This window comes from Coccinella septempunctata, chromosome 1 (assembly GCF_907165205.1).
Source record: "Coccinella septempunctata chromosome 1, icCocSept1.1, whole genome shotgun sequence".
NCBI lineage: Eukaryota > Metazoa > Arthropoda > Insecta > Coleoptera > Coccinellidae > Coccinella > Coccinella septempunctata.
The window spans coordinates 49,448,695-49,474,780 of NC_058189.1; the positions used below are offsets into that span (position 1 = coordinate 49,448,695).

The window sequence follows — 26,086 nt, forward strand, 5'->3', positions numbered from 1 at the left end:
CAAGCCCGCAGAATTTGTAATAAACCATCCAAATGATTGAAGAGGAACAAAACGCATATCAAGCCAATGAAAACACTCCGATAGCTTTTTTACCTCGTTTTCTACAATAGCAGAGCTCCAGGAAATTCAGAGCTCGGCGTGGCAAATGGCTTAATTCAATTTTCCTCGGCTCTCTTGGGATATAAATCAATTTCCAGGACGACGGAAAACAACTTTCGGAAACATTTGACATACATTCAGGAATCGCAGCGACTTCATGCTGACTGACAATTTCCCGCTTAATTGCTTTATCGCGAAACGAGGTCGAACCGCAGGTGACTGGATTTTCCCTCAACGTTTCCGCGAAAGGTGGTTGTTGGTGTAATTTCCGCAATTTGAGGACAACATCTTTGCATTGTGTTTTGGTTAATGATGACTGATGGCTGGTTGTCAATTCAAGAAAGGAAGGAATTATACAGGGATGATACATTTCCGAGCTCTTTTTCATAGGAACAATGAATGGTGAAAACCGTAGCCACCTACGATCCTTCGTTTTTGAGTTATCAGCAAAAAATGAGATTTTGATGATTTCGAACAGTTCTCATAACTTTTTTGTCGTCGAAGTTACAGATCTGAAACTCAAACCTTCTACAGGCACATTTTTACGTAGAATCCACTGACGAGCTCGAGATATCTTTTCATTTCGAATCATTAAGCCAACTTTCGTTTTTTTAAATGCAAACTTTTATTGAATTTGTTATTTTTGAATTGAAAAAAAAATCTTTTGTCGGTAGCTTCTACGTATAAAAGTGACTAAGAAGGTTCAAGTTTCAGATCTGTAACTTCAAAGACAAAGAAGTTATGAGAACTTTTCGAAATCGTCAAAATCTAATTTTTTGCTAATAACTCAAAAACGAAGGAGGCTACGGTTTCAACCATTCTCTGTTTCTCTAAAAAAGGTCTCGGAAATATGTCAGCCGCTTTCTTCTAGCTTTTATAGTTCTTGAGATCCCCTCAGTGGATAACGATATAACGAATTATGCCCATCACCTCTGTTTCACTATTGAATAAAAAAACAATAAGTAGAAGGCCGTTACCATAGTGTTAAATATGTATTTATTTTTAGTTGATACAATACTCGTGTGATCAGAAATACCGATTGTCGAATCACTTCACCTATGCATCTATGTATTTCTACTTCAGCCTTATTGAAACTGGCAGTTTCTCAATTTTTGTTCATAACTCAAAATCTAGAAATGATAGGCCGGTTCTGTTTTCCGATTACTCAGGATAAAAGATCTAGAGGATGTGTCATCCGTTTTCTTCTAGCTGCTATAGCTCTCGAGATACCCTTACTAGAAAACGAATTTTGCCCACCCAGTACATTGAAGATTAGATTTTTTGTGGAGTCACAAACTGACCTTGGAACTGGAGGGAAAATAAAAAAAACTGAAAAAAGTGCTCGGTCTGGGCCTGAAAACGAGGAAAAGAAAAGAGATGCAACTTATAAAGACGTTCTTGAAGAACTGCTTCTAGCAGTTGCATGTCATCAAAAATTCATAATCTGCACTCCCATTGGGATTTCTTTATTCCCAACTTGGTAGCATCAGGATGTTCCCTAAATTGATAAAGGGTATAGCTGTATCTTCTCATTGCATAATGAGAAGAATCTGACACCTTCTGGTCATACAAGGGGAGAAATCATAGACTAAAAAAACTTAGCAAAAAGTTATATTATGTTCGAGTGGTTCTAAAATGAATGAAACGAAAGGTATTTTTTGAACTTCAGATAGTTAACATATCCGAAAACATGGAAAACAGGCTAGTGATTTTATTCCAAAAAATATATCGCTGGAGTGGCGGACTGTAAAAAATCTTTGACTACGCCACTGCATCCTTTACTTTACGAAATAAAGTACGAAGAACCGAAAAATGAGTTTTCACTTATAAGTTGAAAACAAAATATTGAGGGATGTTTAGGCAATTAACAATTGCAAATTGCTCTTACAGTTACAAAGCTGTCATTCAAAGAGGGTGGGCAAATTTCGATGTTTCAGCACTACAGCTTTTAAATCAGAGGAGATAGACAAAATCTGATACCCCATTCTCGTTTTCTTTTTCTGAGAAACTAACAAGAGAAGTAGTCATTTTTGGCCACCTTCTTTTGTTTTCGAGTTATAAGCGAAAATTGGAAAAATGGCGATTTCGAAATAAATTTATATCTCCGCTAATACTGATGATAGAGCTCTGGAATTAAAACATTATACAGGCACTTTTTTGAGTAGAATCCAGTGGCGTGCTTGTCTTTTTAGCAGGATTTTTAATTACGAAGCTATGACCCCAAGTTATGTTTTTTTTTTAAATGGGAACACTAGTTTTCTGTGCAATTTTTTGAAAGCTTAATTTTTACTGATTTCAAAAATATATAACATCATATGGTTTGTATCAATGTAAATAAAAAAAATGGTCAAAAACCTTTTTTCTCAATATTTCTATGGTTTCTACTTTTGATGATAATAGAAAAATGTAGCATCTTATGATTACCACAGTCTCCCTCTATTAGTCCTTTCATTATTTTAAAAATTTATGAAATATATCTAGATTCAAATTTTGTGGAAATCGGTGAAAAGCATAGAAAGAATGACATTGCTGGAAGGATACTGCTCTTGTTATAGGAAGCTCTACTTTTCTGTGCTCGTCAATAGTTGAAACCATAGAAATATTGAGAAAAAAGGTTTTTGACCATTTTCTATTATTTATATTGATACAAACCATGTGATGTTATATATTTTTGAAATCAGTAAGAATTAAGCTTTTGAAAAATTGCACAGAAATCTAGTGTTCCCATTTAAAAAAACCTTAACTTTGGGTCATAGCTTCGTAATTGAAAATCCTGCTAAAAAGGCAAGCACGCCACTGGATTCTACTCAAAAATGTTTTAATTTCAGAGCTATATCATCAGTATTAGCGGAGATATAAATGTATTTCGAAATCGCCATTTTTCCAATTTTCGCTTATAACTCGAAAACAAAAGAAAGTGGCCAAAAATGACTAATAATATTGTTAGTTTCTCAGAAAAAGAGAACGAGAATGGGGTATCAGATTTTGTTTATTTCCTCTGGTTTAAAAGCTGTAGTGCTAAAACATCGAAATTTGCCTACCCTGTACATGTATGCAACTGAAAAAATTTCATAAAAAATCTTATCCTCCTATACAGGGTGAGTCTTTGACTCGTAAAAATATTTTAATAGTAAATTCTTGAGGTAAAAAGATATACTTTTTCCTATCCCATTTCTTCCGAATCGGCTGTTGAAAACCCAGATCTTCCACTTTTCTCATTATGACCATTACGTACCATGAAAATACCAAAAATTCAAAGAACCTACCTGTTGAAACTAAGTTGGATGCTTTCTGATGAATATTTGAATGTTTTGTAAAATAAAAGTATTCTTCATATTTTTAGTATAATACGCTGTTTTCGAGTTATTGTATGTAATATTCGGAGAATTGCGTATTTGGCAACTCTGTTTAAAAAATCCACAGATATGTAGTGTGAATTAGCTTGTTATTCTGGAGGGAACTTTGTTTCTTCAGGGGTGGCATAGCTCATTATGAAAACTGAAAATGGTTATATCTTTTTATCAGGGCAGAATCGGAAAAGGTGTCCTTTTGAACTCAAGAATCTACTGTTAAAAAATTTGTACGAGTCAAAGACTCACCCCGTTAGAAGTTTAACGAATTGCATCAAACGACATAAATAAATTAAAACACTTCTAACGTTAACGTCAACAGTTATTATTATACATAATGAGTCTCGCAGTTTGACCACTGAACTTCACCTTTCGTTATACGTAAATCCTCGAAGTTCTCCTTATGGCTAGTGACAGGTTGCAGGAACACTTTGCAAGGATACCACATAATGTCCGGTCAACTTCACGCATCTGGGAGTCGGTACCGAGAACAGCGCACGTTAATTAACTAAGCCCGACTAAGCTTAGCGCGGGTCCCCAAGACGGAATTCCGAGTGTCATTGTGTCATTTTGGTATCGGCCTAACGGTTTCGGTAGAACGTGCGTCGGGGGCGGCCAGACGAAAACAATAAGAATTTAAAGTCCAGAGGAAGGTTGTGTATGTTAGTGAAAGAAGCGATCAATCGGTCGACGTACGTACGTCTCAGGGTTTCGGAGATACTGGACGAGATGGATCAGCTGGACCAGGTCCAAGATAGACGCCGCGGTTCATTAAATTTCCGATCGGTTATCAACGTGTTATCAGACCAGACGGCGGCGGCCAAGGGACGGCAAATCAGGGGCATCTGTTCAGGTGTTAACGGTTAAAGAGTGTGGCCACTTTAGCTCAGCGGACATCGAGTCGCGTTACTTTTCCTGAGCGGAAGAAATACGGAGTGTTTTCAAAGTCAGAATGTAGAACTCGAAATAAACCATCACATCAAAAATCATGTATACAGGGTGACAATTTGAAAACTTGCCAGTCGAATTATGTCACGACAAGGATGATTTCTCAGAAAATGCCGGAACAGGTCAATTTCTATTCGTAGGGTGACATATTTTGAGCAGAATTGTAAGCCGAAATCTCCTCAATTCTAGGAGTAGGAGCTATCACCCCTAAATTCTCAATAAGGAATAGGGGGTGAGCTATACCTCTATTGAAAGATCACTTGACCCTCTACATGAATACTATGGTTTGCAAATTTTTATTGATTCCTTGAAGTAGTTACAGGGCCTGACAATTTGAAAACTTGCCAGGACAATTATGTCACGACAAGGATGATTTCAGAGAAAATGCCGGAACAGGCCGATTTCTATTCGTAGGGTGACATATTTTGAGGAGAATTGTAAGCCGAAATCTCCTCAATTCTAGGAGTAGGAGCTATCACCCCTAAATTCTCAATAAGGAATAGGGGGTGAGCTATACCTCAATTGAAAGATCACTTGACCCTCTACATGAATACTATGGTTTGCAAATTTTTATTGAATCCTTGAAGTAGTCACAGGGGCTGACAATTATGTCTCGACAAGGATGAGTTCAGAGAAAATGCCAGAACAGGACAATTTTTATTCGGAGGGGGACATGTTTCTGGCAGAATTGTTAGCCAAAATCTCCTCAATCTTAGGTGTAGGGGTCTTCATCCCTAAATTCTTAATAAGGAATAGAGGGGGAGCTATATCTCAATTGGAAGACAATAGATTATGTATAGGGACATATTGTCTTCCAATTGATTTTTAGCTCACCCTCTATTCCCTATGAAGAATTTAGGGGTGATAGTCCCTACACCTAGGTTTGAGGAGATTTCGGCTTACAATTTTGCTCAAAATATGCCCCACTCCCTTTAAAAATTAACCTGTTACGACTTTTTCTTTGAAAACATCCTTGTCGAGACATAATTGGCTTAGCAAGTTTTCAAATTGTCACCTCCTGTAACTACTTCAAGGAATCAATAAAACTTTGCAAACCATAGTATTTATGTAGAGGGACAAGTGATCTTTCAATTGAAGCAAATCCCACCCCCTATTCCCTATTAAGAATTTAGGGGTGATAGTACCTACACCTAGGTTTGAGGAGATTTCGGCTCAAAATTCTGCTCAAAATATGTCCCTCTCTGCATAAAAATTGACCTGTTCCGGCATTTTCTCTGAAAACATCCTTGTCGTGACATGATTGGCCTGGCAAATTTTTAAATTGTCACCCTGTATGTTACCGGCAATGTGTACGAATATATTTCAGGCATTCTATACAATGCCTGGGTCTTCTAGGCAATGCATGAAATAATATGCGAATGCGTTTGTCCATTTCATTCTTTACCCAGGCATTGTATACAATTCCTAGTATGTACTATTATGTTTTGTGATATGTAATTCGAATTATTTTATGATTGATACATTAATTTTTTTTTCATTCCCTCTTTTGATGGAGGACAGAAGAAATGAGGAGATATATGAAAATCCATTATAAACAAAAAATTATAAGTTTCCAGATCTTAGATAATATTTTAATTAATAGAACCAAGAATTTCCGTATTCTTTCTCATTTTTCAGTAACTCTCTAGCTTAGGTTTCTTCAGATGCTGAATATTGTTGGGTTAGTAGTGTTGCAAAAAATTGATGCACAGTTAGATCTTTCTATACAGGGTGAGTCTTTGACACGTACAAATATTTCAACAGTAGATTCTTGTGGTCAAAAGAAACACTTTTTTTCTTTCCCATTTCTTCCGAATCAGCTCGTTTTAAAAGATACAGGCTGCTGAAAACCCATGAAAAAATGATATTTTTAGTTCTACCTCACAAATGGTTTTATCGAATGAAATGAATTTCGGAATATAGTTTTTCATTCATTTGATTAATCATTTTCGAAAACAATATATCGCCCAAGTTTTTCAGTTTTCTCATTATGACCATCACGTACAAAAATTCAAAGAACCCATTTCTTGTAACTAAGTTGGAGGCTATCTAATGAATATTTGAACGCTTTGTAAAATAAAAGTATTCCTAATATTTTCTCGTATAATGCGATAATTTTCCAGTAATTTGAAGTTCAGAAATAAAAAAGTAGCTGTGAAATTCGAAAAATTGGGTACTTTGACTGAATATTTAGCTAGTTATTCTGAAGGAATTTTGTTTTTCCATGTTTGGCACAGCTCATTATGAAAACTTGAAATGACTATATCTTTTTATAATATTAGGTCCGAATCGGAAAAAATGTAATAGGAAAAGAGTGTTTCTTTTGACCTCAAGAATCTACTGTTAAAATATTTGTACGTGACAAAGACTCACCCTGTATATGAGAATTAGTACTGAAAGTATAAAATCTAAACCAGGTTACCAGTTCTGCAGACTGCAGTTATGAATTCTTGGAATACATTTCACTCCTTTCCCGACTCATTTCCAATTCTATCCTATATTCCACAAAATATGATTTCCATACTGAAGTCGTGTAAACCCTTAGGCCTGCCGCAGACACGCAACTTTTCAGTTTCGCGATAGTTGCGCAACAGTTTTATTGCAAGCGGTTCGAGTGCTCACGCATACGCAATCGTTTAGTTTAATCGATTTCAAGCGAATAACCTGGTCAACATTGGTAAATACCAACAATAACCAATAATGACCAACTGCATTCAAGCGCTTTTGGTCATTATTGGTTATAATATCGTGACGTTATGAACTAGCCCTTCAACATCATCATTTTGGACCGCAGATAACCGGAGATAACCACACTCGAGGGGTGTGTTCATAAACTTACTCCGAGAGTAGAGTATGAGTACGGTCATGCTCAGAGAGCATGAGAGGAACTAAAAGTACGTTTGTGAACGCTTCGGGTAATCAGAGCTTACTCAGAGCCAGTGTTGCCAATCGGCGGATTTTTATCCGAATTGCGGATTTTTCTAGCTCTCGCGGATTTTTTTCGGATTTAAAAATATTTCGGATATTTTCGGATTTTTTTTATGTTATACAGTTTCAAAGAATATCTGAAGGAATTGAATTATTCAAATCAATTATTGAGGCTTTGGCCACTAGATGATTGAATAATTCAAATCAATAGTAGAGGCTTCGTGGAATATTCCTATTGGGAACTGGAGAAACCACGTTAAAAAAAACGTTAAGTACACTACAAGGAGCGAAAATGTGAGCATGTAATTTGAAATACGACTTTCTCACGAATAGAATATTTTTTTGTAAAGAATTGTACGATCTGCAAAAATTCTTGAGGTTTACAAAAATGTGCGAGCTTTGACCTCAAATAAAAAACTGTACAAGCGGGATCGATGGGGATTTTTGAAAAAGTGTTTGTTTATGTTTGTGGATAGTTCTCGTTCCTTCCAGAATTTAGTAATTGATAACTTCTCGGTTTAAGGAACTGGATGAAAACACTTTGGATTCCTAGAGCGACGTTTCGGCTTTATATTTCGCCTTCCTCGGGCTACAATGATAAAAGAAATCAAAAAAACATCAATACGTGGATGACTATGTGGCTAGAACAAACTTATATCGATATCTACATAAACAGATTACAGGAACTATTACAAATTTTTTTAAAATTTAGGTTGTTTAATCAACTTTACTTTGTTGTTGTTTTTACTTTGTTTATGTTTAGGTAACGAAATAAATAACGTATTCGTTACTGGAACAAAATTCAGCTACCACACATATTCGCAGCTCAAAAAGGCTAGTGAAGATTTTTCACATTGAAAAAATGATTGGAATATTGAGAAAAGAAAATTGTGTTATCTGTTTTCTTAATTATTTAATTGTTCGATGAACGAGCGGATTTTTTTCGGATTTTTTGTCAGATATTTCGGATTATTCCGTAAATTACCATTGGCAACACTGCTCAGAGCTTGCTCTGAGTAAGTTTGTGAACGCAACCGAGTGCTGGGTTTAACTTCTGGTTATTGAAGTGAGGTTAGAAGTTGTGAAGGGACATAACCAAGGACAAAACCAGCAATAACCGCGGTTATTACGGGTTATTCGCTTGAAATCGATTTTTGTGTCGAGGCTGAAACTATTCGATCGCAAAACTTTTCAGTTGCATGTCTGCGCGGCCCCATATAAATGCATTGTACTCAATTCTGCAACTAAACAGTTGCAAAACTAAAAATTGCATGTCTGCGATAGGCCTTATGGCCCAACTCTTTCCTCAATTCGGATGTAAAGGGCAAGAACATTAATTTGGCAGTCTGAATGGAATAGATGCACTATTTTCAACAAAGAATTAGTTACTGATTCCTCGAATAGAGTTCCTAGTTTTGATCTTCCCAGGAAAATATGGTATATTCTGAATAGTATAGGCAGAGGTCAAGGACACTGCAATAATATTTTCCGGTGGAATTCTGTTGGGAGCCCTAGTTGTGAATGCGGGGAACCAGAAGAAACCATGAATATCTCAAAAATCATTTAACGTCATTGGAAATATTGTATGGAACTGAAAAACCTACAAAATGGAACACCTAATATACAGCCCCTTTTACATATTGCCAGACGAAATTTAATAAATCTCCTATTGACGCGACGAGCATAAAATCGTCAGCGATGAAAATTTTATCGCGCACATAAAATTTTCGAATGAAAATCCCGCCTAACGAGAAATGGAACACATTCTATTTCCTTTTTCCCGTGAAGATCAACTTTTTATTCCTGTGCTGTTGTTGTTTTCCGCCCCGTCAGATCCACCTAGCCCCCGCCGAGGCGAAATTGATTAAAGGCGCGTTATCCGAGGAAAATCGGATTTTTTGAGCAATTCCACAACACCGTAACGATTCCGGTCGCCGAAATCTTGAGGTCGGCATTAAATGGTCGATTGGGGGCTGCTGAACCGTGCAGTCGATATACATAGAACCACAAGGCAGATGTGATTATACCAGATGAAAATCAGTTATTATTCTCGCTTATGTTCGAGAATTTATTGGAGCAATAAGTGTCCAATAAAAACAAAATTATAATTAAAGGCGACATTAATTTGAATATTCTTGAAAATAATAGACAAATAAATGATTATAAAGATATTTTTTAAATGAATGATTTTGTCTTACAAAATATTAAAAGTAATTGAAATTTACCCGACAAACTACAGCAGACTGTTATAGACCACATAATTAGTTCAAATCAAATAAATTTCATAATGAAAACAATTGATGTCCCTATATCTCATCATAAGATTTATTGCTCATTCAAAACACCAAAAACCGAGCCTAAAACATCAAAAAAGACGCAAATGAAAACATGTAGATTTAAGGATTACAACGAACTTCACAACTATTTAAGAGACAGGCTGGAGAGGTTAGAAAAATTTTCCGACCTAATGGATATCATTAAAAATATATGTACTTCAACAAAACACATAAAATTTGTAGATAACAAAAACTGGTTCAACCAAAATATCCTCAATAAAATGAAGAAGCAAGATAAGTACTATAAAAAATGATTAAAAATCCTAATAACTATACCCTGAAAGAAAAGACAAAATTTTTTCAGAAAAGTCTAATTGAATCTGAAACAATATACGAAGTACATATTTGGAAAACTATAAATAGCACACTGAATGTACAGGATGTGCAAAATTGGTGATACCTGAATTACAACTTTTTCAACCCAACGAGATAGAGGAAAATGCATGGCACATTACGGTCGTCTTTTTTCGAGAAACTAATAATGCCATCAACTGCATTACTCTATCTTCTTTTGTTTTCGAGTTATAGGTCAATATTAAGATTTCAACTTAGGTCATTATCTCCGTTTCTGTTTAAGCTAGGATGTTGAAATGAAAACATTATAGACACTGTTTTGATAGCAATCCAGTGGCGTACTATGATTTTTTTCAACAGGTATATTCTATAACATAAAGATGTATTTTTTCTTATGAAAACAGTAGTTCAATATGACTTAAAAAGACTGAGGGTGATGTATTATATAATTCTGAAACGGTAAAAAAACGGCGATTCTTTCTAAGTCATTTTAAACTACTTTTTTCATAAGAAAAAGCACAACTTTATGTTATAGCTCAGCAAAAAAAGCTGTGGAAAAAAATCATAGTACGCCACTGGATTGCTATCAAAAAAGTGTCTGTATTGTGTCTTCATTTCAACATCCTAGCACAAACAGAAACGGAGATAATGACCAAAGTTGAAATCTCCCAAATTTAAATTTTGGCTTATAACTCAAAAACAAAAGAAGATAGAGGAATGCAGTTGATGGCATTTTAAGTTTCTCAAAGAAAGACATTCATTTTTTCTATCTCGTTGGGTTAAAAAGTTGTAGTTCAGGTATCACCAATTTTGCCCACCCTGTAAAGGGTGGTTTCGATGTTTTAGAGCATACGTTAATTCTCTCAAAGAATCCCAAACTCCACGCCAATCAGGGCAAAGCTAACAGATTGAAAGAACAGAAGACAGTTGTCTCTTTCTATGTCAACAAATATTTTCCCGCTCTCTCGGCGCTCTTGTGATTATTTTCGTATTATTCCATACAAAGATTATAGAGAACTCTATAATCTTTGATTCCATAGACATAATAATATATTATGCTTTATTAAGTCTATGTATTATTCTCAGAGACTGATTCTGATTCTCTGCTATTCTTCTGAATTCAGAGTGGTTATTGAATAACGTTGAAATAATTATTGTAATTCGCAAAAACACAAATTGTGACATTTAGTTACCAATCGTCTGGACAAAGCAATTTTGATTGCTGAATTTCAAGTGAACAACATCAAACATGGACCAGCAAAAGTAAGTTCGAAGTTATATATTTTTTTTTGTTGCTTATGTTCTATTTGTTTTTATGTTTTAAGTGAACACCTCGTTTGTCACCTATGTGGAAAACAATTTTCCAGTGTGTCGAACAAAAATCGGCACCTGAAAAAAATGCATAACCAAGCACTTGGAGGAAAAAAAACAAAGCATGTTAAATGCCCACTTTGCTCTGACGAGGATAAAATATCATTTGGATCCCACGAACATTTGATAGATCATTTGGAGCAGATGCATTCTTTGGTAATCCAACAGTCTAGCCATCATTTTGAAAACAAGGAAGATTTTGAGGCTTGGAGATCTCTTTCCAACAGGAATGTAGATTATATTTTAGAACGAGCAGTTAAAACTAATTCTGCTGAAGAATATATTTATTATAACTGCAATCGTAGTAATACTATAGGTTAGTGTTCGAAGAGCCAAATGACAATCATGAAATTTAAATATATTATTTTTAGAATATGTGAGTCAGTGTAGCCAACGAAATATGAAGAAGGGAGGCAGCATTAAGATATCTGGATTATGTCCATCAAGAATTTCTGTTAAAATTAACAGTTCTGGTAACATTTTTATAGTATCACATCACATTCGTTCATTAATTTTTTTTCAGGAGTAGCGGTTAAATATATCGAGACACATGTTGGTCATAATGTTGAACTTCAATCTAAACGTCTCTCCAATACTCAGCAGGAAATGCTCGCAAACAAACTTGTTGCCGGAGTAACTAAGGAAAGCGTTCTTGAAGATGCAAGGTTCATCAATGAAGGAAAATTAGAAAGAATGAATATTTTAACAAGAGGAGATCTCTCATATATCATTCGAAAATTCAATATAAACAAACAGCGACATGCAGATTTTATGACAGCAACAGCCTTAAAAGTGGAAGAATTGAACAGTCAAGATGAAAACACAGAATCTCAAAATACTGTTTCCATTGATCCTAGTACCAAGCGTGAGGTAAGTTGGGTAGAAAATTGGTGATGGGAATATCCTGTGCATTAAAATTTTTGTAGACTGTATTGAAAGATACATTCCTGAAATTAAAATCATTGGATGATGAAGAATTTTATAAGATGGTAGAGATTATCAATAAAACTTATAATAGTTCTCAAGCCAAAAAAACCCAAAGAGTAGAAAAAAGGAAAATAGAAAAGCAATTATATTATCCTAACAAAAAGTAGAATATTATGAATGTTGGTGATGGAATATTCACATTTATAACTACTCTTGTAGTAAGTTTGTGAATGCAACCTTGGAGAATAATGCTATAGTACATGCACTGTTGCTTCCCATGAGTTATGCAGATTTCTGTTTTGTGAAACAAGTAAATGTAATTGACTCGTACTTCTTGGATATTCTATTGATCATTGTAGAAAATAAAGAATGATAACTTTTTAACCTGGATGTTTCCGTTATTCCCTATGTCCTGCCAATTTCATTTTCAAGAGCATCTTTGAAAAGATTTGAGTGAGAAAATTTGTGTATCTCTTTTTGTAAGCCAATTCTTCAAAGTTTTTGATAAAAAAAAATTGAAGAAGCAATTATGAAGTCATATTGCCTACGAGTTCAGTAGAAAAATATCCCTAGAAAGTTAATCCTTATTTTAAATAGACATCAAATTGTCTGATAACATTAGTTATTTTTTTCTAATCAATTTTGAATATGACTTAAATTTATAGTTTTGTTTTAGTATTCAAAGCAAACAGCTTCCTTGAAGTGGATACAATTTTCAATATCTTTTTAATATTAACTAAAATGGCATAATAAATTTAGGTAATTATGAAGTTTACCGTCCACTGCCAATTCCGTATTTTTATTACATTTTAATATTAACCAAATTTTATATCATATTTAAACAAAGTGTAAAGTTTCGCACCACCTTAACAATCAAAGAATATTCATATTCATCCACATGAGGAACTAACGGAGAAATTTGTACAATACTATACTTCCAATATTATTATTTTTAATCCATGTTTGAATAATATACTTCATATTAATCAGTGGATTACAAAACAGAACACTAATATCAGAGACTCTGACTAATATTATTACAAGCTGAGCTTTGTAGCAAATATCTTTCTTTGTAGGTTAAGCTATCAGCTGAAAGCTGTCAATTCATAACACAACATTCGTTTTTCGATTCACACACGTCAATATCGGGTGCATTGCGTAGGGAAAACGACAAACGAGATAGCTTTGCCCTGATTGGCTAGGATTTTGGGATTCTTTGAGAGAATTAACGTATGCTATGTTTTAGCACTACAGCTTTCAAACCAGAGGAGTAGACAAAATCTGATGCGTTCTCTTTTTCTGAGAAACTAACCAGAGTAGTAGTCATTTTTGGCCACCTTCCCTTGTTTTCGAGTTATAAGCGAAAATTGGAAAAATAGCGATATCGAAATAAATTTGAATTTCCGCTAATACTGATGATAGAGCTCTGAAATTAAAACATTATACAGGCACTTTTTCACGTAGAATCCATAGGCGTGCTCGCCTTTTTAACAGGATTTTCAATTACGAAGTTATGACCCAAAGGTATGTTTTTTTAAATAGGAAACACTAGCTGACATCTAGTGTTCCCATTTAAAAAAACATAACTTTGGGTCATAGCTTCGTTATTGAAAATTCCATTGAGCACGCCATTGGGTTCTACGTGAAAAAGTGCCTGTATAATGTTTTAATTTCAGAGCTCCTTCAGTACTAGAGGAGATATAAATTTATTTCGATATCGCCATTTTTCCAATTTTCGCTTATAACTAGAAAACAAAAGAAGGTGGCCAAAAATGACTACTGCTCTTGTTAGTTTCTCAGAATGGGTATCAGATTTTGTCTGTCTCTGGTTCAAAAGCTGGAGTGCTAAAACATTGAAATTTGCCCACCCTGTAACTTTTGTATAATGAAATATTCTAAAATTAAATATCTACTTTTACTTATGAGTGTATTTATCAGGGTAAAAAGTACTCACTTTTTTCACCGAGGAAGAGAGTTCAAAATTCAAAAAGTGATATTTTTTACCTGTCAACAGAGATAAAATAAAAAATTTTCCCGTTACAGAAAAACCTATTATTTTTCCATGGAGATCAAGAGGGAAAAGTTTTTGCAAGGAGAGTAATTGTAGGATAACCACAAAAATATCAGATCGGGCAATTCGGCACATTAACAAGTATAATATATCCGAACATCCAAATAGAATAATAAACCGAAATAAACATGACACAATTACAATTTTCCCGTTATATAAATATTTTCTCTATACAACTGAAACACATAAATATTTTCCCATCGGTCGAATTCATGAGTGGCTTCGAATTTTAGAACAGTTTCCGGTTTCTGATATCCTGGATATCGCATGACGAAAAGCCTTGTAAATTTACCATAGTTTTCCCCTTTGGGGAGAAAGGTTGTTGTTGGCTACACGATATCATTTTCGAGGGGAGAAATCCGTCAAACCACATATCAGCATTTTGGTTTCTTAATCAATCTGATAACATATTAACACTACCTTTAACTAGAGTCAAGATTCGCTCAACTGAATGAATAACTGTGATTGTTGGAATCATTTTCTTGTCGGTGATGATTTTATGATTTTAGTCTACGAAAAAGGCACTTCAAAAACGTCAATCACTGATAAAGTGTATCTCACTGTCCTCAAAATGAATGAAAAACTCTGTATTATATAAATAATAATTTGGGAAAAAAACATTAACACTGGACAATTTTGAAAATATCAATATTGTGGTATCTTCATATGATCATAAAATATCGTGTAGGTACCTACTTTTAACTCCAGTCTTCCTCAAATTCCATATTTTACAATATTCTCTACCCGTCCATAAATTAACAGTATCGACGAATGAAAAAGTTTCTCATTTTGAAATGAATTCAATAAATAGCAATGACCTTACTAGTTGGTGAACGAAAGCTGAAGGAAAACTGAGTTCCAATTCTTTTGTACCCACTTTATTCGCAGTGTACGAGGGAAATATAGATTTCTTAACCGTTGGTGATTAATGAAAATTCAGTCCGAGGTATTTAGTGTCCTAGTTTCACCTTCGAATAGCTATTAAGGTGAAGTTGGGAAAAATAGATACATTTTCCATAATTAATGAAGAAAATATGTTCTACACGTGCCAATCGATTCCGATGACGAGACAACAAATGATATGCATTATCGTTCGATTCCTTGACGATTCAGCATGTTTATTTTAATTTGGAAAAGTTTTCTTACATTCGAATAATACTTAACTGAATAGTAAATGATATTGTACCTTATCTATTCAAGACACCATTATTTTTTAAAAATTACTAAAGGAAGATAAACAATTTTATTTTCAATGAAATCGATGTCCAGGAATATAAAATTTTCTCCTTACACTAGGTTATACATACGGGGTGGGCTTTTTAAAACGAAACAGACGAAATACAGGCGGAATAAATTTATTTCGAAAAAATGCTCGGACACGTCGATTTTTGTTTAGAGGGGGACCACTTTTAAACACAAATTCACAACTACATCGCTTCAACCCTTAGTGTTAGAACACCAACCCCTAAATTTTGAATAGGAAAGATATGGTGAGTGATACCTCATTTGAAAGGACTTTTTATGCGGAATTCAGCGTATTAATTTTTTTCTCAATTAATTCATTCGTTTTCGAGATATTCAATTTTGAATTTCGTACTGTACCAGTCATTCCGCTAACCATGCTATGTGAAATCATCAATTATTTGACTAATTCATTCTGTGGTTACGATGGTAACCGTTAATTGTCAACATTAGACAACGAAATAATTATTATTGGTTCTTACTTTTTTCAATAATTAAGGTGAAAATGGTTTATTCTTTGGCAGAAAGAATTGAAATTATTTCTTTATTCTTCATTGTTGATGAGAGAAATGAACATTATTTTGATGTCTGGTGTATGGCAGTTATGGAGTTTCATCAAATCTACAAAATAAATGAATAAATTCGCTCGATTCAGACAGCTTGCTTGACGACAATACCATCGTTGTTTCAAATTCAAATGTCAATATTTCAAGAATCAATGAATCAAATGAAGAAAAAACCAATATGCTGAACTCAGGATGAGAAGACCTTCTAAATGAGGTGAAATTTACCCCATCATCCTTAGAAAATTTAGGGGTTGTTGTTCTAGCACTAAGGGTTGAAGCGATATAGTTGTGAATTTGACCTTAAATGTTGTCTCCCTCGAAACAAAAATCTACGTGTCCGAGCATTTTTTCGAAATAAATTTATTCCGCCCGTTATCTCGTCTGTTTCGTTTTAAAAAGCCCACCCTGTACTGGAACAACAAACAAACTTGGTATCATCGAAAACATGCCTTCTCTAACTCTTGAAGTGTATCTCATCGACGTCAAAGTACATAAAAAAAGAATATGTAATTCGAATTCAGTTCGACCATATCATACCTTGATCATACCTATAATCAAAAAATGTAAAACGCATATTTCAGTTCATATTAGTCATTTAAATACTCTTACTGCGTGAGACTATTATTATTCTTATAGAACGTTGGAAAATATTATGAAATTTTAACGGAATAGACATGGAAGGAGAAAAGTTCATGGCCCAGAAATGAAATTTTCCAACCCTGCATATGTTAACGCCGCCAGTAACCATTTTTCATTCGTTTTAATCCTTGGCAAACCCAGAATTCTAGGGGTCCACCTTCAAGTTGGTACCATTAGCATATTAATGGATACAGTAGTTTCCGACGTAGGAGCTATTTTAGTCACAATGCGGGGTAAATAAAAAATTGAACGAAGGGCTTATTCTTCCCCAACAACGACATATCGACCTAATAATCGATTATATTGGAGATGCCGGTCTTCTGGTAAGAACTCATTGCTCACTTTTTAACAAAAAAAATATTGATTATACGAATAAGCGCTAGATAAGTCCATTTTGAACCGACTTCTTCCAAGAAGTGATATCAGACATCATCCTGCATAAACAGGAAGTTATTGACGATAAATCCTGGTGAAATATTTTCGAATCTGCTTTGGCAAGCTCGCATAGCCCTTCAGCTTATAAAAGTTGTGCTCTCCTGGTGAAAATTTGATAAGGCATTAGGTTGAAAAGTAAGATATCACACTTTCGATAAGATTTTTGGACTGGTTAGTAAAAAGTGCAGCAGGATATTGTAAATGTACCGATCGTAATAATACATATTTCAGAAAGCCTTGGGTGATCATACTTTCAAACGGGTACATTATTTTTCTTTACCTCGGATTGATGAGCGATAGTATTGACATAAGAGATATGTATAAAAGGCATCTTTCATAGAAAAATTAATATAATCATTCTAAATGAATCGAAGAAGTATCGAAGAATAAAAAAAAAGTGGATACGAACTAAACATAAAACATTAACAACACCTTTTGTACCTGGAGAAAACATCAATATTTGGAAGAATTAAAAAATGGCACTAATGAAAAGTCATGAACTCAATCCATTTGTACATGTACTACAATTCTACATGTCCTACATTTTGCTTGACACATTTTCGGTCATTTCTTTTTTCTCCCTCTATTGCTTCCAGAACCATTGTCTATGTTCAATAGATCCATTTCATAGATCAGTGAATAAATATTTTATTCTTTTTATAGTCGATTGTATTGATTCGCTTTTCAAATACCCCCAGAAAAATACAGCAATAAGGTTAAATCAAATCAGGGATGTTGTAGGCTGGCTAGCCATCTTGTTCTTTTTCTGTCAAGCATTAAAATCATTATTTATAAAACGTTGGGTTCCAATACCAGTCAAAATGCATAATATGGAAAGTGATGACGATGAAGTTAATAACTTACTCTTCAGCTCATAAGAGAATTAAGTGAATTATTTCTTTATACAACTCGTTCATGTTACAAGAATTTTAAAATTTCAATATCGAATGATTTGGCTTATAATATGTATTGGATGATAAACATTTTAGGACTGATTTCTATGGTTCTATGGTGGTGCAAAATGTAATATTTGGGGGGACAAAAGGTGGACTAGCATTGGATTAACGATTAATACAATCAAAAATAAGTTTTCGCAATTTGGGGGTGCTGCTCAGAAAATGCACCGAAAAAACTTCCTTTTCCATATCTCTCAAACGGTGCCCAGGAAAATGAAAAAAGGTTGGACAAACGACCCTGAAATTTTTGTTACAAAATTCGCATTTGTCAGTGTCAGCTTCACATAGCTCGCCCTGTATGCACGTTTTCATAGCCCATAATAGTTGGGGAGCCGAAGAGGGAAATTCGGGATTTACTCGAGCGTGTCAGATTAATATAAGGGGACATACCTTGGATCCTGTAGAGTACCTCTACCAAAAATTAGACCTGTATGTAGGGAGAATTGTCTAGGACAGCCTGTCAGAATAGTAAAAAAAAAACGATCCTTGTACATACTCGAGCGTGTCAGATTAAGATATATGTGGTAATGTGGTTAATTACATTTTGAAAAGTATATATTCTCTTAATCTGACAATTTAAGCGAGTCGAAAATGTGTGGGAGGGCGACAAAGTTGCAAAAAAAAAACGTCACGTGTACATTCTCGAGCGCGGTGGCGTTTTTTCTTATTTTGAAGCTAATGATTCAAGAATAACAAAAAAACTATAATCTGACAGTTTTAGCAAGCCGAAAGAATAAAAATTGGCCATAAAGTTCACAAAAATCAGTTTTTTTGAATTATCTCCTTCCCCGGGCTTCAAATCTTTTTCGCATGCATTATAAAAGTTGTAGAGCATAACATTTTCAATAAATTTTGTCCCAAGCAATTTTTTCTACGTTCAAACGTTTTTGAGATATATGGAGATTGAGGCGAGGTGTTTAGCGAAACATGCTGAAGCGAAAATTCACTCGTTGGAAAATAGTACATTCTAAGGTTCAGTCACAGACAAAACTAAAATTTTCGTGACTAATTTCGAAACTGTCATCATAGAAATACCTTGTCATTTTGACAATTGTAGATTAGACTGGGATTCTACATTGACATTGCCCTTTCCTATTTGTGGCTAAGCTTCTCCCCCTTATCGCCCTCTAACTCGAGAATGGTTAAGAGTATGAAAAATTGCTTCAGACAAAAGTTGTGTAGAATTTAATTATCTATAACTTTCATAATGAATACAAAAACGATTAGAGGTACAGGTAGGGAAATATTCGAAAAAAAGAATTTTTATCATCTTCAAAGTGCAGATTAAAAAACCCCCCCTGATTAGTGTCAGATTAATGGGTCAACACGTTAACAACACCGAGATTAACCATCTGTATGAAAATCTGACACGCTCGAGTAGGTACAAGTAACGATTTTTTTTTTACATTTTCAAAGGACCGCTGTGACCTTGCGTCACGTCCAAATTGTCAGTCCCTTGAAAAGTAGCTTCCTTTGGGTCCAATTAACATATCCTCCAAAAATCTGCCACGCTGTAAAAATTTTTTTTTTACCATTTTCAACTCTTCCGTACGGCCAGTCCCACCGCGCAAACTGTCAGATTAGCATGGATTCATTATCAGAGACACGTATAGCATATACAGTATCTTAATCTGACACGCTCGAGTAGGTACACCTGACGATTTTTTTTTACATCTTTGAGACCCTGCAGACGCTTTCCCCACCGCTGAAAATGCATACATCATAGAACCTTTCTTTCTTTCTACCATCTAATCTTCAAAATCCACTAGGTCTCCACGACGCTCGAGTAGCATCGTCGGCTCCCCAACTATAATTTTTTTACTGTGAACTACTAAATATTAATCCAATATCCAATATTGTACCAACTCAAGTGAATGAACTCAAATAGCTCCTCATAACTATCAAAAACATCACCCACTTTCTCCTAAATACGAGACGCAGCAGTCGCCGAAAAGAAAATGGGAAATATGACGGAAACAGCTCCGTGTAATGGATTTCCGAGAACGTTTTCCGCCGCGCTCCATTGTTTCTTGATGTGTTTCCTTTCTTGCGTAAAAAAGAGAGTGCATTACATCCATTAAAAAAAAACAACAAGCGGTTTCGTTCCCTCAGCCGGTGTGGCAATCCACAAACACAAAGAGTAATAAACACAATTTAAATATGCGCTTTTTCTTATCTTTGCGTTTCGATGCGGTAACGCGATAAGACTACCAGCTACGCAACTCTCTCCCTGGTGATTTCGTAATGAAAAATTGACGATGAACGTTCTGTTAGGAATTGGGTCAAGAGGGCACGCTTCTATTGGTTCTCGAAATGAAGACTCAATTTGATAATAAATTGATCAATTGATATCTATTGGTAATTGAATTTTTGGAAGACTGGAAAATATAAACAGAATATGACGGTGAAACGTATAGACCATCACGCTATCAAGAGAACGACTGTTTCAAGCACGAAATGTTATAATGAATAAAAATTAAAAAAACAAAAACCGTAGACGAGAACACAAGAAATTTTACGTGCTTGTCGAAATTCATAAAAAAACGATTGTCCATCAACTGGCACAACCGATGTTTGGTTACCAGACGAAAAATTATTTTTCCGCAAATCGCTAGGAAATTTTAACATTCCAGACAAGATTTCCCAACTGTTAGGAAATATTCATTTTCTTGTTGTAAGGAAATGATACTTCCTTATAGTTGTTAGTGTTCTACATGAATGATTGTCTATATGGCATGTCTATAAGGAATTTATTAATATTTTGAAAATCTCGATGCATTGCAGAATACATTTTGAAATCAGTTTGTTATATTTACAGTTATTTGATAAGAAGTATGTCATAACAACATTTTCCGAGAAAGAACTCGTGTTTTTACTCTTGCTATAGTCCATAAAACGTTTATATCAATATTCGTATTTTTCTCTTGATTTTTTTGGCAATAATTGAAATGAAGCAGTATTCACTGACCCAACCAGCTCTGGAGGAAAATTCATCATCACTTATCGTTTTACACCGTTTTGTTTTCGAAAACACCAACAATTAAATTTATATGCGTCACGTTTGACAATTCAACATTAATACGTTTCCATAGTAACGCAACCAATTTCATAACGAATTTCAAAGCATCATTTATTTATGAATAAAATAATTCGCGATTTTTTCAAAATTAATTTAGATCTGTCGAATTTTAAGCGATTTGCGGAATAAATTGTAGGTTTACCTCGTAGGAAAAGCCACATTCGTGGACTGTATGTTTCTGACATCCGTTCTCAATAAACCTATCTATCCATCGTTTCACTTACTGACGATTGTAAACCATTCAAAAATATATCTACAGATAGATCATAGAAACGAAATCAGATGGTTTTTCTATCGTCAGTGACTGAAACAATGCATAGATAGATTTATTGAAAACGGCCGTAAGTCGAGGCGGAATGTTAGGCTTTTCCTACCCGGTAAACAATGTACCATTTCCAATATTTTCACAACTAGACTTGGCAACATCGGTTAAAAACGTTTTAAAAATGATTGAAAATTCAGAGTGTCATCTAACGAATAGGGTTTTCTTTCACTCCCAATCTCTGAAACAAAATCAATTAAAAATGAAATAAACGATTTGCTCCTGCGTGAATTCTTGCACTAATTTGTCAGGAGCAAATCTAGAAAAAATTGTTGCTTGACAATGAACTGAAAATAAAGAACGTTGAAATTATAATTTTATGTTGTAACGTTACGGAGTCTATATCAGACTTCTTCATCAGACGAAAAATCAATTTTCGAAAATCTTCTGAATTGTATCTTTTGTTTGACATTAATTGTGAAAATATCAAAATTAGTTTTCTAGTTTGAAAAATATTGAAGCAAAACAGTTTTAACGTTGGAAATTCATTTTCCCGACCCTTCGTGATAACAATTCGGCATAACAAAACTGCCGAAAAAATAATATTTAATAGGGAATACTCCTTGTGACGAGAGCGAGGACGAGAGTGATGTATTTTTTATGAAATATCTCTGAAACGTCACATTTTGAAATAACTATTTCAACCGTTTCCCGAAAAAATTATTTCAAGTGCTTAAAAATGAAAAATAAAAATGGATATTTAAAATATAAAGCGTTTCGTTTCTATTGCACAAGTTGGCAACATCGACTGAAATATGTGCTGATAATAAAGGACAACAAATACACTATCTTGATGAGATAGACAAAGATGACTGTCTATGAAGTATGCGACGAATGAGGAAGGTCTTAAAATTGTATGACATTTTTATGGCCGGTTGCTGTTGAGGCTCCCCAGTGAGTGCGCGCCTTATGATGGCTGCAAATCAACAACTGCTGTTATTTAATAAACAAGCCATTGTTCTTTTTATTTTCTAGGAGGCGCTGTTGCCAAATCGTGAACTAGAAACGAAGCGATTTAAATTTTAAAACCTTATATTTGAAGAATGATTCTGAATAGTTTCCGCGGTGCATTCGACAAATTTATGAATGAAACTCATAATTATTCAGTTTGAACTTGCATATGCTGTGATAACCCAAATTGAGGAGAATTCCCTTTTAAGTCAACTATCTGCCAATTCTTTCGAATTGTTTCACGCGAGAAAAACAAAATCAAAAAGCTCGTGAAGCTAAAATTTGAATCAGGAGCCTACTTTCTCTGATTCCCAAAATTCCGTCCAATATTTTCAATTAGCAAACCAACCACGATAATATATTTCAGCCAAGAAGGGCTTCCAGAACAGCGTATATATCGACATATATATCATAAAAAATTTTACCACAATTTTCTTTCATGGCATAATTCAGATAATGAAACTTACTCACCCATTTATGGATGTATGGAAACGTGAAAAATCCTTACCTGAAACAAAATTTATTTCTGTTAACAAGCAATATGAACACTCATAAGCGCAATAATAACGAAGGTTGCATCAAGTCTTAATGTTGTACCATCTATTGTAGAGCCCTGAAGACGATTTTAAATAAATCGAAACGTCGGCATTTTGTTAAATTGAGTCTCTTTAACCCAGACCAACAAGGACCCTCTCAATAATTATCAAATTTAAAATAAGGTCTTTAAAAATACCTACATCAAGATTTTTTCAATGGTTTTTCAACAGCCTGCATCTTTCAAGGCGATCCGATTCGGAAAAAATGGTAAAGGGAAAAAATGTTTCTTTTCACCTCAAGCATCTACAGTTGAAATATTTGTACGAGTCAAAGACTCATCCTGTATAGGCACTGTTGAAATTGTGAAATCAGCTAACCTAACGATGCAATGATACACTGGATCTGCCATTCAAAATAAGAAATTAGTAGACTGTTTCTGGTATAAGCTAAAGTTACTGAGGTCTGAAAATATTTTGAGGAATAAGTTCATTGTGGAAAACCCCAACATGCAAATTTTAAGAACAAAATAACGATGGATAATTTTCCATAAACGTCTAATCGGCCATCGCAGTGAATCACCCTGTTTACTAAGCGTAGGAAATCAAGGCAAGGGCAGAATTGTTCACCTTGATGCATTTTACGTGACGCTGTCATTCATATAGTTCATATAGCTGTCATACTATATAGTTGGGGAGCCGACGATGCTATATCGGGATTTACTCGAGCGTCGTGGAGACCTAGTGGATTTTGAATATTAGATAGTAGAAAGAAAAAAAAGGTTCTATGATGTATGCACTTACAGCGGTGGGGAAAGCGTCTGCAGGGTTTCAAAAATGTAAAAAAAAATCGTTAGTTGTACATACTCGAGCGTGTCAGATTAAGATACTGTATATGCTCTACGTGTCTCTTATAATGAATTCATGCTTATCTGACAGTTTGCGCGGTGGGACTGGCCGTACGGAAGAGTTGAAAATAGTGTCAGATTTTTGGAGGATATGTTGATTGAACCCAAAGAAAGCTACTTTTCAAGGGACTGACAATTTGGACGTGACGCAAGGTCACAGTGGTCCTTTGAAAATGTAAAAAAAAATCGTTACTTGTACATACTCGAGCATGTCAGATTTTCATACAGATGGTTAATCTGGGTGTTGTAGACGTGTTGACCCATTAATCTGACACTAATCAGGGGGGTTTTCTTAATCTGACACTTTGAAGATGATATCCCTTTTTTTCGAATATTTCCCTCCCTGCACCTCTAATCGTTTTTGTATGCATTATGAAAGTTGTAGATAATAAAATTCTACACAATTTTTGTCTGAAGCAATTTTACATACTCTTAACCGTTCTCGAGTTAGAGGGCGATAAGGGCAAGAAGCTTAACCACACATGCGAAAGGGCAAGGTCAATGTAGAATCCCACTCTAATCTACCATTGTCAAAATGACAAGGTATTTCTATGATGACAATTTCGAAATTAGTCACGAAAATTTTAGTGTTGTCTGTGACTGAACCTTAGAATGTACTATTTTCCAACGAGTGAATTTTCGCTTCAGCATGTATCGCTAAACACCTCGCATTAATCGCGTATATCTCAAAAACGTTTGAACGTAGAAAAAATTGCTCGGGACAAAATTTGTGGAAAATGTTATGCTCTACAACTTTTATAATGAATTCGAAAAACATTTGAAGCCCAGGGAAGGAAATAATTCAAAAAAACTGATTTTTGTGACCTTTATGGCCAATTTCTATTGTTTCGGCTTGCTTAAACTGTCAGGTTATATTTTTTCCGTTATTCTTGAATCATTAGCTTCAAAATAATAAAAAACGCCACCGCGCTCGAGAATGTACACATGACGTTTTTTTTTGCAACTTTGGCGCCCTCCCACACATTTTCGACACGCTTAAATTGTTAGATTAAGAGAATATATACTTTTGAACATGTAATTAACCACATATATCTTAATCTGACACGCTCGAGTATGTACAAGGATCGTTTTTTTTTTACTATTCTGACAGGCTGTCCTAGACAATTCCCCCTATATACAGGTCTAATTTTTGGTAGAGGTACTCTACAGGGTCCAAGGTATGTCTCCCTATATTAATCTGACACGCTCGAGTAAATACCGAATTTCTCTTCGACTCCCCAACTAATAGGAAAAGAAGAATGTTCTTAAAATTACTCTCTTTCAAGCCGGAAGTATCGCACGAAAGGAAACATATAGTACGCCGATCATTTTTTTAGGTTGTTCATATTGTTCAAACGACGGTTCTTACGCGATTTTTTTTCCCATGAGGCTGGCATTTTTCAAGCATTTCACAACACGAGTCATATCTCACTTCCGCGTCGCTATACATCGTGTCCTATACCGGAGATAGCGATCTTGACGCGCTCCTGCGTTTCCGGACCGGGCCGATCTCCATTCTCCAGTCCGTCCGCGGGTTTTCAATCTGTTTTTCCTTAATTACGGCACCGATTATCGCTCGGATAATCGCCCGCGAGATGTCATTGTTCCCCTATTACTGTCGGTTGAACGTTCGCGCAACGGGCAGCAAGCCGTGGAAACAGTTGGTTTTTGCGCGACACTGCCGATCCGGTCACGGGCTACGGAAAAGGCATCTAAGTACCGGAAAAACTGGCCGCGGATGGGCCTCATGACTTCTGAGAAACGTGCATCTAGGACGCAGGGATGGACACTCTCGGAACTCGATCGTCGTCGACAAGATAGAGTAAGATCCCAGAGCGACCAGACTTATTTCCACACAGATGAAACTTTTGGATCTCAGTAGAGTCTAACGTGTTTTGAATACCTGCGAACTTGTGGAGCTTGTCTAGTGACACCTGGATAGATACCAGGTGTTACTTAACTTATTTTCACATGGTTGATTTTTATATATGTTTTAAAGAATATTATTCTGAAGTTATATTATAAGTAACAGACACTTTCCATGGGCCAAAACTCTTGCCAGACGCTTTGACCTCAAGAATCTTATGTAAACTTACAGAGAAAAATAATCTTTTAGTTTCAGCTATTTACA

The 26,086-nt window shown here is 35.0% G+C and overlaps 2 protein-coding genes across 6 annotated transcripts in view; one reads left to right on the top strand and one right to left on the bottom strand.

Moving 5' to 3' along the window:
- LOC123322947 (serine/threonine-protein kinase tricornered) overlaps positions 1-26,086 on the bottom strand; it is a 208,491-nt gene that overhangs the window by 60,221 nt on the left and 122,184 nt on the right. The window contains exon 1 of one of the 5 annotated variants that reach the window (XM_044911044.1): positions 22,986-23,004. The exons of 3 other annotated variants lie outside the window; for them this stretch is intronic. In XM_044911044.1, the coding sequence (XP_044766979.1) occupies positions 22,986-22,989 (4 nt within the window). In that variant the 5' untranslated portion in view covers positions 22,990-23,004. Of the gene's footprint in view, positions 1-3,818; positions 4,108-22,985; positions 23,005-26,086 lie in introns of those variants that run through there. One more of the 5 variants, XM_044911039.1, reaches the window with a different exon arrangement.
- LOC123322948 lies at positions 11,005-12,443 on the top strand. Its single transcript, XM_044911046.1, has 5 exons — positions 11,005-11,218; positions 11,281-11,642; positions 11,698-11,799; positions 11,850-12,196; positions 12,253-12,443. The coding sequence occupies exons 1-5, from the start codon at positions 11,205-11,207 to the stop codon at positions 12,418-12,420; spliced, it is 993 nt and encodes a 330-aa protein (XP_044766981.1). The 5' UTR covers positions 11,005-11,204; the 3' UTR covers positions 12,421-12,443.

Coding starts and splice junctions, on each gene's coding strand:
- LOC123322948 (XM_044911046.1), top strand. Junction 11,800..11,849: donor TGTTAAAATTAACAGTTCTG/GTAACATTTTTA, acceptor ATTTTTTTTCAG/GAGTAGCGGTTAAATATATC. Junction 12,197..12,252: donor ATCCTAGTACCAAGCGTGAG/GTAAGTTGGGTA, acceptor AAATTTTTGTAG/ACTGTATTGAAAGATACATT.